Raw genomic sequence first — 17,536 nt, 5'->3', positions numbered from 1 at the left:
GTACATGGTTTGTGGCAGGCAATAAATGTGACTTGGTCTTCTTTGAACAATGGATTTAATATTGCCACACAAAGGCTAGATTTGTGAAATCCCTTTCAAATAGTTGTCCAGTCAATTGATTCTCTTACCCGAACTTTGGATTTCTGCAGCTCCTTCAGATTTACCATGGACTTATTGACTACTTCTATGAAGGACTACTTTAATTAATAATGCTCTTCTTGCTCAGCTTGTCAGTAGATGACTGTCATGATAGGTTTGTGGATCTGTCAAGCTGTTTTCATTTTTTGATGATGGATCAAATAGCACTGTGACAGCTCTTTAAATATTGTAATGTTATATGATAATCTACCCTAACCCTTTTTAAACTAAACAACTTCATGATGCTTTTTGTCTCATTGCTAGTTGTCTTTTACCAAACCTCCACACAACAGATTATTTTTTTCTGAGATTAAACTACATATAGGTAAAATCCACTTCCTAATTAGCAGACTTCTGAAGGCAATTGGCAAGATTAGATTTTATTCAGTGGTGTAAGAGGCAGAACGCCAACTATAAATACAACCACAGTTTTACTTTTAACAAAAATGTAAAAAAGTTCAATGTGTATTAGTACTTTTGCAAGGCACCATACTAATATCAGGAAAAGTCTTTCAAAAATGGTAACATTTCTGCTTCTTAGCACGCAGATTTTAACATTTTCCTCTCACTGGGGAATTAAACTCCATCTTCCAAATGCAACTCAATAGAAGACTGTGAAATAGATGTTAGATGTGTTGCAGGACACTTTACCTGGTGAAGTTTGCACACTCGAATGAGCCTCCAAAGGATGACTCCTTATTCTCAAAGAAGTACTGAGTTTGCTCTGTGATGCACACCTCCTTAGTCATTGCATCAGACACTTTATCATCCGTTTCAGCTGTAGGGTGATTTGAAAACATATTAAGACTTGGCATATACGTAAATATCACAACCATCTAATCACCATAGGTAAAATAACACATCTAGATAAACTTTCAACCCTAACTCCCATTTTTGAGATACCGTAGACTCTAGATGTTTCTATTGAAGCAAATATAGCTGCAATAATATTCACTTACAGATGCACACAAATTCATTGGCACTCCTGGTAAAGATGTGTAAAATGCCTTTAACATACATTTTATTGCAGTAACAATCTCACACTGAACATCTGACAAAATCCAAACCTTGACTTTGAGTACATTTATTAAGCACGGAAAAAAAATCCAAGTTGATAAATAACTGTGTTCAACAATTCTCTGCTGGCACATTTTGGCTCCCCTAAAATAAATGCCACAATAGGTCAGAAAGGTAAACAAACTGCAATAGTTGCCAAATGTACCCAAGGATTAGTTTCCACGTTTCCAGTTTACGGGTTCCTGCAGCTAAATGTTTTTTTTTTTTTGGACTAATTTTTTTGAAACCAAAAACAAACAACAATGATATGTTTACAAAAAATAAAGAACATGTCATTCTTTCAAAACTGACATCTGGCTGTAAAATTTAGTTGTGACATTTACTTTAAGTGGCAACAGCAACCTCAAAGGCAGACATTTCAAAACGCTTTTATATTAAACTAAAACTGCATCCATATGGCTGTAAAAGTAATGAATCCAACAAAGGAAGATCTTTATCACAAAACAGACCAGCCTGTTCTTTGGGCTTTGATTTGAAACTGTTTGTGATCTGTTGTTTCTAATAATTCATTTGCATCCACAGAAGACACACAGCACCCATGTGTCTGGTTCACATGAGCAACATCTGAATTTTCTCCAAGCGGAAGATTTGGTTGTTTCTACACAGCTTTACTTTTATCACAAATTTGAAAAAATAAACCCTGTTTCTAATTACAATTACATCTGCAGGGTGATAACTGAGTCACAGTCTATCTGAAAGCTTCAAACATCCTTTTCCAAAGACCATTTGAAACCTGCATTTAAAGTTAAGGAGGGCATTCAAACTGTGCACAAACACTAGGGCACCTTAAAATCTGTTATTTTGAGATAAAATGAGAAGGCATTACCTGCATCCAGAAGATTTGGGAATGTGATGCTGACCAGCAACTGTTGCACAATTGACCTAAATCAAAATCAGGTTCCAAAGAAATAGAATATTAAAATACCTCAACCAATCAAAGGTGCATTTCAATAATCTAGCATATCATTAACACCATATTTTAGTAACTGAGTTCAAAAACTGGCACTTGTGTATGGATTCATCTTAAACGGATATATAAACGGAGATATATTTCAAGCAAAAAAAACCTTCTCAATAAACCTTCTCATTCAGTTATTGATTGTGATTCACGCTGACATCATTAGATACAACAATCATCTGTGAAAATAAAAAATAAAAAATAAATCCAAACCACACTGCTAACTAGCAACACAAGTGACTCAAAGACTCAATTGTATTTTATTCTAATTAAAAACATATGAATGTGAGCTCTGACAGTGAATATAGCCACACTGTCTGTGGCCTTCAAATTCAGCTTTACAGGACACACTGTAATACATGCTGGTGATGAAATCAAGACAGTGGGACTGAGCATAAATCAATGGAAGATTTTGTGGAATGTTAACCATCTTGGGAACAATTTATCTATTAAACAGATGCTATACTGTGTGTACATTTGGAAGAACAAATCCTTGCCTGGTTTTCATTAAAAAACTGTACTGAAGGATTTACAATGTTGGCTTTATGATACTTGAATTTGTAAGAAAAAAGAGGGATAAATGTAATTGCATCCATATTAGAAATGAATAAACTAAACATGACTCACCAGGCTGCAGCTGTTGCCCACCATCCCAAATTCAATATATCTGCTATTGTGGGCTAGAAAAGACATGGGAAAATAAATTTAAAAAAAGGCAGACAATGAATGAAGAGTTTAACAAATAATCTTAGGCACATCCTGTTTATTTTCACAGTGGCTGCACAAGGCTCAGATTTACAAGGCACAAATACCAACAGGCCCTGCCAAAGATTTTTATTTTCCTCTCTTCTCCAAGAAAATCGGAATGTAGTCCTCCTCAACAGATGCAGGAGTAAATATGCAAACAAAGCACCGGCAAGAAAACAAAGTAGCCAAAGGTTCGAGTGAAAGAGCCAACACGCTGCTTTGATTAGGGTTAGCATGCGAGGGCCTTGTTTTGGAGAGTTGCCGCTGTATTTCTGCTCTCCAGTTGACGGCAGGTTGAGTCATCAAGGAGCATTTAAACCAACCATGTTAGAGGCATCACTGGCTGCTGACGAAGTCTTTGATCAGTGGGTGCTGGCACCTTTCATCCCATCATGATCAATTGAGTGTTCTGTACACAACTGTGTTCAGGCTGGGAAATTACAAGTTTTTATCTGTCCATCAATGAAGACAGAACTTGTAAATACTTGAACACTTTTATCTTTTTTTTTTTTTATTCTGGGTATCAGGTTTTATCTAAACCTTTAAGCATCCAGAGAAAGTTGTGTGTCGCTGTGATCTCTGCAAGCAATCTGTACCATTTCACTCAAATTGGTGGGTTTTGTAAGTGATGTAAAGCAGTACCTGTTTCTGCATTTTTCCATGTGTTTCTTAAATACATTAGACCTAGTAATCTTGTTACTGTTAGAGTAACTCCCACACTAACACTTTCACCATGTTCCTCTACTCCCTTTACGTCTCCTCATCTGCTCTATCCAGATATATGGCTCCCTGGTGACAGATGGCCTTTGTGTGTGAGCGGGCAGATATAAGGTCAAATAGCTACACTTGCATTCAACCCCCTGTTCATGCAGGCAAATGAGTAAAAGTACATGTATGGATTTGGGAAGGTGTGAACATGGCTGTGTGCATTTTGTGTGGATGGTCTCTGGCTTGTGTAACTCACCACATAGATGGATCGCAGGCCTGCAGCCGCCTTGCTCTCTCTCTTGGGCTCACAGACAGACTGGTAGTCGTAGGTGCTCTTGGCTGTGAACAGCGACGAGTTGACCAGAGTTCTCATGAGGTCAGGGTCAATGGCGCCAAAGAAACAGCCGATCTAAAGTTGAGAAGAGGGAGAAAACCTTTTCTTCAGTCCTTATGTTCACTTTGGGTGGAGGGTTCAGGGTTTATGGCACCAGTTTTTAAAAAGAAGAAACCTGATTCCAAACAAAAACTGAGAGTAGAAGACTCAGGCCCAGAGGCAAAGTCTCCTGGTGTGTTACTGCGTGACCTTAAAACTTCATAGGGGAAACAATTACAGTAACAAAGGCGAATTGAGATGTTTGGAATGAGAAAAACCTATAAAGTGCACCTTGTAGAAATCCTTCGGTTTTTCTTACTGTGACTTGCAAAATAATTTATAATCTCTTAACTTCTACAGATTTTATCACAAAAACCAACACACTTGCACGTTATTTCACTGGTATTTTGTGGGATAGACCAACACAAGGTTGTGAATAAGTAATGTGGAAGCAAGGATTTTCCATTTTTTTATATAACCTAAAATCTGTGGTGTACAATGGTATTTAGCCTCATCTGACCAGCTTTCATGTCCCTGCTAAAGAAAAAGCATTCCCTCAGCATGATGCAGCCACTATAATGTTTCGCTTGCGCCAATAGAGGCTTTCTTCTCTTCTTCAACAAAGCCCACATTTGTGGAGTGCAGGATTAAATAGTTGTCTTTTCTACAGACTCACCAACCTGAGTTACCATGATCCCCTTGGCTACTTCCTTGATTCCTCTTTCCATTTTGAGATGGAAAATCTGGGATTTGATCAGCTAACGTTATTGTTTTAGGAAAAAGTATGCATCTAGTTCCCTCTATTTTAAAATTCAGCACAACTATTTTATGGTATACAATACCAATTTACAAAATTGACATCGGCAGTTCTAACATGATAAAATGTATAGAAGTTTAAGGGTTATGAATGTTTTTGTAAGATGATGTATATACAGAGTGCTTAAACAGTGATTTCATAGACACTCAAACAAGGATGACAGACTTCATAACAATATGGTGAAAACAGTCCATCAGGCAGCTGTAATCTCAGAGGTGTGACATGACCGCGTGCTTGGAAGTCTTTAAGTGCACATGTATCCAGGTGGGAGCTCTCACATACAGTAAGTATCTTGTTGCACATGTGCTTAAATGCATGTGTGAGCACTTTAGGAAATGCAAACTATCCTTTTCCTTCCACTTTGTAGGGTCACTGTTAACAAGCGGCCCCTTCAGACAGGCTTTCCAATTTCTAGCCAAACGTTATATAAATCTTCCAATCCGTAAGGTAATGAGAGCCTTCTCCTCTTTCTCAGTGAAGCAACAGAAAATAATGAATTAGCGGTCTTAGCCTTGCCGGCTGCAGACTCCCTCAGGGTTCTTAGGAGTATGAAAAGGAATGAGCTGGGGAGAGAAAGCTATAAAGAGGGAAAGACGTTTTGCTCCTCGAGGAAATATGATTGAGCGTGCACAGCCTTTTACAAACAAGGCTGCTGGCTTTTTAGTACTCCTGCCAAACATCAGAGGACAGCTGATTTATCCAACACACACCCAGCCCTGATTAGGAGAGAGTCAAAGCTGCATGGACAAAAAAATAAAAAAACAATTACTCAAATAATATCAGTGGTCCACTGTTAGCATTTAGCACAAGAAAACAAGGTTGTTGTCTCTATGTTTTCTGTGGATGGGTTTGATGCTGTAGTGGGCTAACAAACTCAGCAGTTTCTGTTAGAGATGTTGAGCATCTTTGCTGGTGGAAGTTATAATAAGAACAGGTCAGTAAGGTGATGTTTGGAGGCCGGCAAACATTAGCACCGCTGTCTCATAACTTCTTTTAGATTGCACTACATGAACATCAGATTTGTGGCTGGAGGTGAAGCCATGAAGTGAGTGGCAAGAATTGGGGATAGGTGGTCTCTCTTTTTAAGACCCTCAAAAGTCCGAGACAGCTGTACGCACCTGTAAAAGTACAAAGTACTTTTTAAAAACGGTTACCAGAATTTTAAAAAAAGCTATTTTTTAAATTCGCAATAAAGAGGTTATTAAAAACCTCTTTAATAGAGTTATACTGCAAATAAGAAATGTTTTTAACATGTGTTGATTTGGATACTTTAGGTATACTTTTATGGGCCAATAAGTGTGTTGATTTTTGTGGATTTGTTGATATAATCTGTACTTAAAATGCCAACATAAGAACTGCAATACATTCACAACCTGATCCAGATTTGAATATATTTAAAAACAAATGCCTTTGTATCTATTTTAAACATCAATTTATCAATAAATGAGATAATGACAATATAGGGAAAGAGATTTAGCCAAAAGCATCTAATAAACAATTAATTAGATCAGGCTTTAAACCCTTAAATTGTGTTTTAGAGCTTGTAACCTTTTGGAAAATTAAGATTTCAGATATCTGAGCTGCCTTGTCAATCAATTTTGAGCTAAAATATAGAGACTCACCTGATCAACATAGTCCTCTTGATTTGACATAATCAGGAATCCCCCATCATCCAGAAGGACACAGTTTATATACTAAAATCACATAGAATTCATTACATAGATGCTCCTCTTTTCTGTTTCAAACATCAAAACAAACAAAAAAAAAAAAAGTAAAATAAAAGCTCCTCTTACTGGATCATCCTTCTTACAGCCACAGATCTCATCCTTGCACTTTAAACACAGAAATAAGCAGAAGGGTCAAACACTGATATTGAGCTACGCGATTCATGCTGATAAACATCTACTTACGTTCATCCTATAGGTGATGTTGATGAAGCTCTCCATCCATGCATAGATGTCCAACTTCACACCAACAACTGAGCAAAAAGAGAAACACAACATAAAATCCAGACATCCTACATCATACTGGTCCTCTGTGTCAACTTTACACTCTGAACCTGAAAATTAAACTTGGCTGAAAGATCACAAGCGATGAGACAACTTGATATGTGGTTTGTGTGTTTGGGCTTTTCCCTGAGAGAGCAGGAAGAAACAGATGAATGAGGGGTGGTGGTTATGAAATAAGAGTGTGACTGTGGATGATGAAACTAAGAAGTATAAAAGTTGGACCGTTACAAATGTAAGTGTGTAACAAGAGGCACTACTGTAAGTAGGCAGTAAGGTTTAAAATTAAGTTTAAACGTTAGAACACTGCTTACCAGCTGGCTTGAGTGTATGGCCTTTAATCTCAAGGCTTACTGCTCGGCTCACGAGGACATCATTATCACTTTCTGCACGAACAAGACCAAAATTTTAAAATTTTTACATTGATCTTCTAGAAATCAACCCTGAATATATAGTGCCTTGTAAAGTTTTCATGCCTATTCAACCTTTGCATATATTGTCATGTTACAACCATTAACCTTAATGTATTTTTAATTTAAGTTAATTCAATCAAAAATGTATTAATAATCAATGGATTCTATATGATAAACAAACCAATTGTGCAACATTGTGAAGTATCAGGAAAATGATCCGTGGTTTTCAAGTTTTTTATACAGTAAAACAATAAAAAAGTGAGTTATGTGTATGTATTCAGACTGCTTAAGTCAGCACTTTGTACAACAACCTCCTTTAAGGTGTCTCTACCAGCTTTGCCCATTGTCCTTTGCAAAATAGACCAACTGAATGGATATCATTTGTTAACAGGCATTTATAATCTTGCCACAGAATCCGATTTAGGTCTGGTTTTGAATGGCCCATTCTAGTGCATGGAAACACTTTGATCCAAACCATTCCACTGTAGCTCTGGTTGTATATTTAGGGTCATTGGCCTGCTGGAAGGTGAAACTCCACCCCAGCCTTTTGCAGTCTCTATAGGCACATAATTATGTCTGCCCATTTCTAACATTGTCAGATGTTACAGTAGTGATGCTTTCAATGTGTTTATAAAGTAGGCATTGGTGCAAGGCAATGTAGCCACTCTATGGCATTCTGGGTTAGTAGACAGAGGTGCTGTGCAGCCATTAAATTCATCACAGCATGTGGAAGGAAAAGTTTTACCTTTTCTGTGATCGCCATGTTTGTTTCATCAGCTAATCGAACGAGCTATACCAAACTGCCCCCACAATTACTGCTGTTATTGCTGTTTGTTGAGTGTTACACACCCAATACTCCGCCCGTATGCATCTGTGTACATAAGGTTGAGCTTAACTAGGCCTTAAGAGAGTTTTCTTCCAGGTTTGACCAATTTTCAGCTCTCTCCATCTAGCCATCAACTCCGACCAGCTTAACGGTCCCTGCTGAAGAAGAGCATCTGTTGCCACCAGGCTATAACATGTGGATAGTTTAATCACGGTGATTTGCAGTGTTAGTTGTCTGCCACTTGTGTTTTGCTCTTAACCTAATAAAATTCAGATTTTCCCATTTGTACTTATAAATATAGACCAATCCCAAAAAAACAAATTGGAATTTATGTTTGTAACATGACAATGTGAAAAAAGTTTCAAGAGTGTGAATACATTCACATTGTATTAACCCTTTTACTTTGCAAGGTGCTGTAGGATGTTGAGAATTTTAATATGATTTCAGAGATTCTCATGATACCCTTAATCATAGTGGTTAAAACAGTCTGTCATGCAGCTGTGAAACCAGAGGTTAATTTTGCAAGAGAATGTATATTTGATATTTTTTGTAGGTTTACCATTGCAGAGTGTTGCTTTGAAGATGTACAGATCATTGTCTAAACTTCGCTTGTAGAAACTTGACTCATAGGTCTCCGCTTCTTCTTTCCAGTCCAGCCCGGCACTGTTTAACATGCAAGCACACAATGAAATCCAAATTCTGCCTTTTTACAAAATCCAATTTTTAACACCTTGCAATCCCGCAGTTAATGTGTCATATTACATAGTACAAACTCCCGTTTAACAGAGTTCTTTAGGAGTATTGTGTCAAGACGATGGCTTTGGGTCAAGACAGGTTTATTTCATAAACTTTACCTCAAGTTATAATATTTGATAAAAGACTGATGGCAAATCCCTGTTCATAAAACTAAACAATTATGACCATTTTAAAAGAAACCCAAACCCAGTGGAAGCGACAGATAAATTTAATTAATCTACAGAAAACTAAACCATCTCTTCTTTAGCAAAACCATAGTCTTCAATAAACATAGGAAATATGTAAGCATGTAATGATGTGCAACTACATTTTGAATATGGCACCATTTATCGGATGCAAAAGGACTGAGAAGGGTCAATAAATACAGCTGTTCACCTTTAACAATAGATTGTGTATAAAACAAAAAGATTAGTTTGCATCATTGGGGACAACAGAGTAAAGAAATAGTTCAATTTAAGAATTGTGTTTAACTGTGCAACTAATTTTGTTATATTCAACAAAAGCAGAAACAAGGTTAAACTCCACAGTTAAACCAAGATTTATCATTAATGGAAGTAGAAAACTTTCCTGAGGTAAGATAAGTAAACATTTAAAAGTCAAATTCCCCTGCCTTGTCATTAGTGAACAGTTGAAAAGTTAGGATCAAAATATAAAAATTTTGAAGTAACATTTGAAGACATATTTATTGGTAAAGTGAGCCTTTCTGATTCTGTGTAACACCACCACTCTGCATTTTGACCCATAGTAAAGTTGCTACATTAACCAACTGCCATTCAGAAATGTGAATCAACTGAAAACATTTGAAACATTAGAAAACAATCTTACAAAAAGCGGTCCCTTGAATGCTAAACTATTGAAATTCTGTATGAATCAAGTCAGAGGAAACATATTTCTTTTTCTTTTTGTCTGTGCTGGATTTACGTCATTTTATGTCACTTCAAAAAAATGTACAGCACCCTCCATATTGGTAAAATATGTTTATTGTCCTAAAAACTACCTTATACTATCATTTTAGAAGCATAAAATTAGAAATTAATAAAATAAAAATCCCAAATACATTAATTCATTAATGATAAAATCTCACCAATAAGATGTCACATTTACTGGTGTCTCTAACAATTTATTTAAAAGAAACAATTATTTTATCTATAAATATGCTTTTTTTGTTCACCAGAGTGTAAGGGACATTTTATAAAGGTATTTTAAAATATTTTTCGGCACTAGTGGCCTTTTTTGAACAATAGTTTGACAGGAAAGAGAGTGGGGAGAGCAGGGAAAGACATTCAGCAAATGTCCTGAGTGCAGGAATTGGATCCAGGATAACCACGTCGACAGCTAGCCTGTGCACATGGTGTGCCTGCTCTACGTACTGAGCCACCAAGCACCCTGTAGTGGACATTTTATTTGTCTGTCCGTCATCTTTCTCTTCTCTGCGATCAGGTTGCGGGGGCAACAGGTCCAGGAGGGAACCCCTACCATCCCTTTTCCCAGTGACATTCTCCAGCTCATTCTGGGGGATCCCAAGGAGTTCCCAGGCCAGAGAGGATATATACTCCCTACAGCATGTTCTGGGTCTTTCCCTGGGTCTCCTCCCAGTGGGATGTGCCTGCAAAACCTCCAAAGGAAGCCGTTTAGGGGGCATCCTGATTAGATGCCTGAACCACCTTAACTGACTACGTACAATGTGGAGAAGCAGCAGCTCTACTTTGAACTCCCCGTGGATGATGGAGGTCCTCACCCTATCTCTAAGGCTGAGTCCAGCCAACCTTTGTAGGAAGATCATTTTGGCTGTTTGTAGGATCTAGTTCTTTCGTTCATTTATCTCATGACCATAAGTGTGGGTCAGAATGTAACTGTTGCTTCCAACCATCATTTGTAAAGATAACACCAAGATACTTAAACTCCTCTGCTTGAGGGGGAGACTGACCCCTATCACAGAGGTACCTTAGAGTATCTAAGTCTCTTTAACTATGGTACATACATATCAATCACTTGTTTGGGAGGAATGCCAGGAAAATTTTTCTGTCGTATCATCACAGACAAAATTGTGTGGAGTAGCTAAATGCTACAAAGAGTTCAACTGAAAGCATGTGTTTTGCTCAAATGCGATTTAGCTTTTCTGCAATAAGTACCAGTTGGATCTGGTGGGAAAGAATGGGTATTTGCAAAAGCAAATCATGCCTGCTATTAAGTACAGTGGAAGACCTATGACACTGTGGGCCATGGTAATCTTGTTGGAGTGCATGGGATCAAGAACACTGAACTACCAGGGCGTGTTACATAAAAATATAATGGCCTCTGCCAGTAAACTAAAAATAGGTAATTATTGTGTCTTTCAACAGAATAATAAGCCTAAACATAAAGCCAACACGAAAATGGCTCACAAGGCAGAAAAATCAACCTTCTAAAATTGAGCTCTCAGTCTAGAGACCTAAATCCTATAAAATGTGAGATGAGTGGAGGAGACGATAGTAAAAGAGTAGACCCAGGACTTAGGATGATTACACTCAAGTTAAAAGTTGGATTTTTCTTAATTTTTGATGTGAGATTTGATACTACAATAAAAAGCGAATCAATTTTAAGACTCTTTACACATCTTTACCAGAGGTGCCAATTAGAGTGCATGTTGCACAATTTCTAACGGACTAAATAGCTGTACTTTGTTATCCTCATAATTTCATATATACCTTTTGGGGAAGACGCGAGTGATTCCTCCATCAGTTGCAACAAATCTGGCAATAATGCCTGGCCTGACAGGCAGAGAAAACACAGCTATGAGGAAATAGTAACAAAACCTGGAATATGCTTTATGCATGCTTGAAATTTACTGGTGATGTTGAAATATTCAGACCCTCTGTATTGCCAAGCAGCAAATACCACCTCTTTACTTACTGCAACTCATTCTGTTTCCAGATCTTGATTAGATCAGAGGTGATACCAGCATCAAGGAGAAGTCTGTTCACAAGCTCTACATTACCTAAATAGAAAAAAAGCATTTTTTTAAGCATAAAATTACAAGATATGAAATCACTAAAGAATAATTACGGATTGTGGAAAGTAACGACATGGATTTAAATCTAGAGAAACACAAATAGCTTAAACAGAAAAACAAACATTTTCTGCAATTTCCAGGCCCCCAAATGATTAAACTTCAGTACTAAAAGTGCCTAAAGGCTCAAAATGGAGCAAAGTTATGGAAGAAAAAACTTTGCAATTCAAAATGTAGTGGTGTAGGTGGTGCAGGTGTAAAAATACTTTTGCAGACATCCAACAAGACCACATGATGAACGTAAGAGGCGATAAAAGGGATTGCCCCTTTTTTGGCCGTGCCTGGCTCTTTGAACCCACCATCGACCCGCTTCAGTCCATAAACGTCAGAGTTTGCCGATACAGCTCCACCACCACCTCCTCCAGTCTTTATGGCACGCCTCACACATCAGACAGAACAGCTGGTGTAACACTTTGGTCCCCTCCGAGCCCACCATCCAGTGGTTTTCATTAGGGATTCTTTATTGAAGGCAGCCCAGGAATTCCTAATGTACTTCTTCGCCACTGCAGTGGCTTAACCGCGTAAAGCGTGTAACGATGCCTGAGCCGCCACTCCTCCACATGGGCCCTACTCCTCTCCCTCCCTTGTGGTTCTCTGTGGACTCCATTAAACTAGCAGCTAATAACAGTGAGAGTAATAATTCAACTGTGTGAAAAGTTTTATTGGATTGATCATGTTGAGATGTTTGAAGTAAGTCCTTAAATGCAAACCATCAAATTAAACAATGGAACGCAATAAAAGACCCCTTTCATAAATGTCCAGGGAACTTTTTGCTTTGCTCAATACCCTAACAAATGGGTGATTCATATCAATGGGAATATGCAAGCAAGGGTAAGGATGGTAATGCGTTGGTCAGATGTCAAGGAGAAGGTCCGTCAGACCCGATTTGTGTTTTATTGCTCTGCTCGCACTCTAGGCTGCATGTGTCCTGCTCTTTTTCACAAACACACAGTAATTGGATGAGGTCGAGTGACTACAGGAGGGGTGTGCGAAGCATATAACTGGTGAATGTCATGTGCGTGTGAGCGAGCAAGCCGGTGTGTGTGTGTCACAACTAAGCCGACGTGCTTCACACATGTGCAGCCAGGCATGTGATGGTCAGATCTTTGGAGCTGGCATCAAATAGGTAACACGACAGGACGGGGTTCCACAATAGAAAGCTTTGCCAGGTCATGCACACCAAACCATCTGACCAAACCTATATTTCACTGGAATGACAGATTTGGGAGCACAGTCGCTTAGAGGACTCGCATTTGATGTTCATTGCACTCTTTACTGCTTAAAGTCCAATGGCAGGGATTTATTCACTTAATGTACCAAAGCAAACAAGGCAAAGATAAATGGCAAAGGTTTATTAGAAACTTTTCCCTGTTCTATCATGTTACAAAGAACAACTTGAGTCTCTTTTATAGGAGTGTTATCAAATCATCACAAAGTAGCACAGAAGTTTCAAAAGGTAGAATAAATGACTATTGAAATGTTTTATGTATAAAAATTTGAAACCTTTTACAAACATTTGAATTCAGCTCCCTTTACCCTATTAAATGTAAATAATATCCAGTTCAACTAAGACCTAAGATGTTTGTGTGAGAACATTGGTAAACAAACAGCATCATGAAGACCAAAGGGTACAACAGACAAGTCTGGGATAAAGTCATAGAGACGTTTTAAAGAACATAAAACAAAACAATATAGGCAGCTTGAAAATCTATGGGAACCGTTTAAAAACATATCTTACAAACCTATCTTGCAAACAAAGACATGGCCAACTTGCAGCAACAATTGCAGTAAAAAGGGAGTCTACAAAGTGTTGAATCATATAGGCTGAATACATATACAAAACACACTTTTCAGTTGAAAAAATTAGTGCAATTCCCTCATAATTCATAACTTTTTACTACATTATGTTTGTCAATTTCATATGTTTGTTGCTTTTATGCGACTTAATGTGAAAATTGTTGCTTTTGCAAGGCACTGTGCATCTCACATTTCTGCAGAGAAAACAATAGTGCGATCATACTTACACATGGGGTTGTTTGGAGTCTTTATGTCAATATAATTGTTGAAATCCATCAGGTACTCTGTGTTGTTTGTTTCCTTGTCAGGTGGCTTTAAGTCCCTGCAGTACATCCTGAGGAAAATTAAATCAGATTTATAGGTATATAAAGTAAAAACATTCATGTTAGGTGTGAAAGTGCTTAATGTTACATGGACATACCTTGGTGCAATGAATGTATACCCGTATTCATCAAACTTGTCTGCAAGCAGGCTCTCAGAAACTAGGGATAAATGCATAAAATCATTACATTAGTCAGGTGAGTGTAAAGCTGTTAGAAAGTATTCAGATGAGATTTTCCCTCGCTGAGCAAAAAGAAACACTCAATACATTTTTAGCAATGCAGAATTAAAACACTTTGGCAGTGAGCAGAAATCACATCTTCAGGGTAAAAGAGACAGAGAGGAGCAAATCCATTAACATTTAACAAACAACAACACAGATATGACTACTAATGTATCCAGGTCAATTTGACCCTTCATCAATTTATACCTCAATTGATTTATACTCGTTCATTGCCATTTCCCCCTAAACTGCATATCAGTTTATTTTCCTTGATAAAGAGTTTTTGAGTGAAATATAAACATGCTATTCAATTTTATTGTATGTATTTTTTGAAAGTTTTTATAAAACAATATTTCCCCAGACTGAAGTTCTGAGCCCTGTTTAGGTCAGCTAACTAATGAAATATGACAGATAATTTGATTGTACCAAAATAACTATGGGTAACTTCCAGCTGGTATAGTGTGTTAAGGGTTAATAGATATAATAAATTAGAATAATAGAGTTGTTGAAAGGCTGCATGGCTAATGATGACGTAACATACAAAACTGCATGTGCAATGTTTTTCCATCCATCCATCCATCCATCCATCATTTAGTGCAGCTCTGTTTTCATGTTATTTTGCTTTGTGAAAGCTATGTTTCCTGTTTTGTGAAAGGTTTTGATCCAAGAAACCCTGTTGCATTTTATTTGGAGCATTGTGTTTTTAATGTTTTACTTGATAAGATGTTGAGTAATGTTTTCTGTTTTTGTGTCAAGTTTTGTGAAGGGTGTTGGTGATTTTAACATTTAATCTTTTTGTACATTTGTGGCTTGGGTCATTTCATTTCTGACCTTTTGAGAGCTGTCTGCCCTGGGATGTTTTGGATCAACCATGCATCAGTTCATACCCACAAGGGATAGGTTTCGTGATTTAAACCTATATTCTATAGTCTGCTCATACTCTGCTGTTTTTGAATTCAATAAACAACATTTACCAGCAGGAGGTCATTCAGAGTTATTTTAGTTTGATCAAGAGTCATAATCTGTAATATTTCATTAGAATCAGATGACCCAAACTGGGATCAAAACCAAAATATATGAAAACAGGTGCTGACTCAGATTTAACAAAATATTATAGTTAATTTAAATTATTTGTAAAATCTTAAATCTTTGACAATGTCTCTCTTCATCTGAATACTGCTCTATAAAGGAACAATAAATGGGTACAAAATAGTCTGTTTAGATGTGCAAAATGGAAGTGAGAAGGAAGAAAATGGAGACCCATGGGTATGAAATGGGGTCTGAATTAGACACAGGATGAAATCCTTTTTGTGAATATGTTTAGTCAATAGCTATGCCCATCACAAACATTATGTTTTTTCGCTTTCCCGCTATTGCTAAAATCAGTAATGGTGAGCCTTAAGCAGTTAAGGGGATTTATTAGAGCAGATTTTAAGAAAGACAGAAAAAAATAGCTTTATTTGTCACATGACTTAAATATTGGGACACACTGAAGCAAACCTTGAGCAAAGTTATGAATGGCCAAAAATTAAGCACTTAAAAATAAAGTAATGAAAAAAGAAGACAAGACATGTTAAGGTTTGACGGGGCAAAGTGTAGGAGAGACGAAAGTAAAGGAAAGGGATACTTGCCATCTTTCCCTGGAGTAGAAATAATCCCAGAGGAGAGAAAGCGAACAAACATGATCCCCCAGGGAGGTAAAGATGAGAAGGAAAAGAAAGGGAGGAAAAAAAAGACAGGGTAAAACCACACAGTTCAAAGGTGACAATATTTTATTCACAGAGCAAGTCCTGAATAGAAATATTGCATTGTGAACAGACTATTTTGGGTCTTTGGATGCAGATGGTGCTGATGGGTAACACACAACGAGGCTTAGACAGTGGTCGGAAGATGTGTTTCAGAACCAGAATTAGCATCTTTTTGATGTCTTGGTAAATCTCAGGAGTTACCAAACTCGTGTGATGCATTTGCTATTCACCATAATCAAGTAGAAACATTCACCATAGCTCACAACCTCCGTGTTTGTTTTCAAAGCACACTACACACCATTATTACACAAACTATCTCATTAAACATGGCTAGTCCTCTTTGGTGGTCATGCTTTGAAATAATTGCAGCTTGTGGACAGGCTTCTATAGTTGGCCATCGCTCAATAATTCAACAAAATGATCAATAGCGGTGATATATCAGGACTGACGAGACAGATTATCCGCACTCTCAATATCAAAACGTCAATTAAAATAAGGGATCGACTTCAGCACAAAAAAGCCAAGATGTTTTACTAATTTACAAAATGCATGACAAATGTAGCAACTTGGATTCATACCCTGTGAAGTTTTGCACTTTGTCACAGTACCACCACAAACTTTACTGTATTTTATTGGGATTTTATGCAATCGACCCAAACAAAGTAGAATATATGTGAGAAGGAAATGATACATGGTTTTTAACATTTTGTACAAACAAAAATCCTGAAAGAGAGGCATGCATTTGGACTCAGCCCCACTGAATATCATCTTCATCTTTTGACTACACAAGCTTGATCAGATTAGATGGAGAGATTCTAAACTAAATTTTTCAAGTCTAACCCACCGCTTTTCCATTTAATTTAGGTCTGAACTTTGACTGCACTATTACAATGCGAGAATATGCTGTGATGAAGGATTGCTCCAGGCTCAACTCCTTTGTAACCTCTAACAGGTTTTCTTCTAAACTTTTCCTGTATTTAGTTCCATCCATCTCCACATCAACTTCCCAATCTGCGCTGAAAAATGCATCTCCACAGCATAATGTTCACCCCACCATGTTTCCGTTGTGGAGATTGTGTGTGCAGTGTTAAGTTATTGCTACACATAACTTTTTTGAAAATAGGCCAAAAAGTCAATTTTATTTTGAACAGCAAACCTGATGTCTCATTACTTTCTTTTAACTATATATATATATATATATATATATATATATATATATATATATATATATGCTTAAAGATTAGGATAATATTTTATAACTTACCCTGTTTTAAACATCTCCAAAACTTTATCCCTGGCCTGTTTGCCGTGTTCCTTGGTCTTAATGAAGCTGTCTGTTCTCTATTGTTCTCTTACCTTCATATAACTGCTGTATAAAGATTAAATTAAGAAGACTCTACTCACACAAACGTAAACCAAGCCCTAAAGCATTTGGCTCCTCTGGGTTTATTCAGGGGCATCTCAGTAAATGGGACTGAAGCAGATGCACAGCATACATACATTTTTCTTTTCCCTTACAATTTTGTGCTACTCTTTGTTGGTTTATCATATAAAAATCCAATTCAATACATACAGGTCC

At 37.3% G+C, this 17,536-nt stretch overlaps 1 protein-coding gene across 4 annotated transcripts in view; it reads right to left on the bottom strand.

Moving 5' to 3' along the window:
* Nucleotides 1-17,536, bottom strand: part of LOC124882862 (voltage-dependent calcium channel subunit alpha-2/delta-1-like) — a 158,068-nt gene that overhangs the window by 14,762 nt on the left and 125,770 nt on the right. For 2 of the 4 annotated variants that reach the window (XM_047389466.1, XM_047389468.1), the window contains exons 24-37: nt 15,841-15,849; nt 14,087-14,147; nt 13,893-13,999; nt 11,712-11,796; nt 11,507-11,569; nt 8,623-8,726; nt 7,139-7,210; nt 6,729-6,796; nt 6,612-6,650; nt 6,441-6,512; nt 3,885-4,037; nt 2,801-2,853; nt 2,042-2,097; nt 790-916 (exon numbers count right to left, since the gene is read on the bottom strand). In XM_047389466.1, the coding sequence (XP_047245422.1) occupies nt 790-916; nt 2,042-2,097; nt 2,801-2,853; nt 3,885-4,037; nt 6,441-6,512; nt 6,612-6,650; nt 6,729-6,796; nt 7,139-7,210; nt 8,623-8,726; nt 11,507-11,569; nt 11,712-11,796; nt 13,893-13,999; nt 14,087-14,147; nt 15,841-15,849 (1,069 nt within the window). The remainder of the gene's footprint in view (nt 1-789; nt 917-2,041; nt 2,098-2,800; nt 2,854-3,884; nt 4,038-6,440; nt 6,513-6,611; nt 6,651-6,728; nt 6,797-7,138; nt 7,211-8,622; nt 8,727-11,506; nt 11,570-11,711; nt 11,797-13,892; nt 14,000-14,086; nt 14,148-15,840; nt 15,850-17,536) is intronic. The other 2 variants (XM_047389467.1, XM_047389469.1) reach the window with 1 other exon arrangement.

Source organism: Girardinichthys multiradiatus, chromosome 17 (genome assembly GCF_021462225.1).
Source record: "Girardinichthys multiradiatus isolate DD_20200921_A chromosome 17, DD_fGirMul_XY1, whole genome shotgun sequence".
In the NCBI taxonomy this organism is placed as follows: domain Eukaryota; kingdom Metazoa; phylum Chordata; class Actinopteri; order Cyprinodontiformes; family Goodeidae; genus Girardinichthys; species Girardinichthys multiradiatus.
This window is presented reverse-complemented; position numbering and strand designations above follow the sequence as displayed.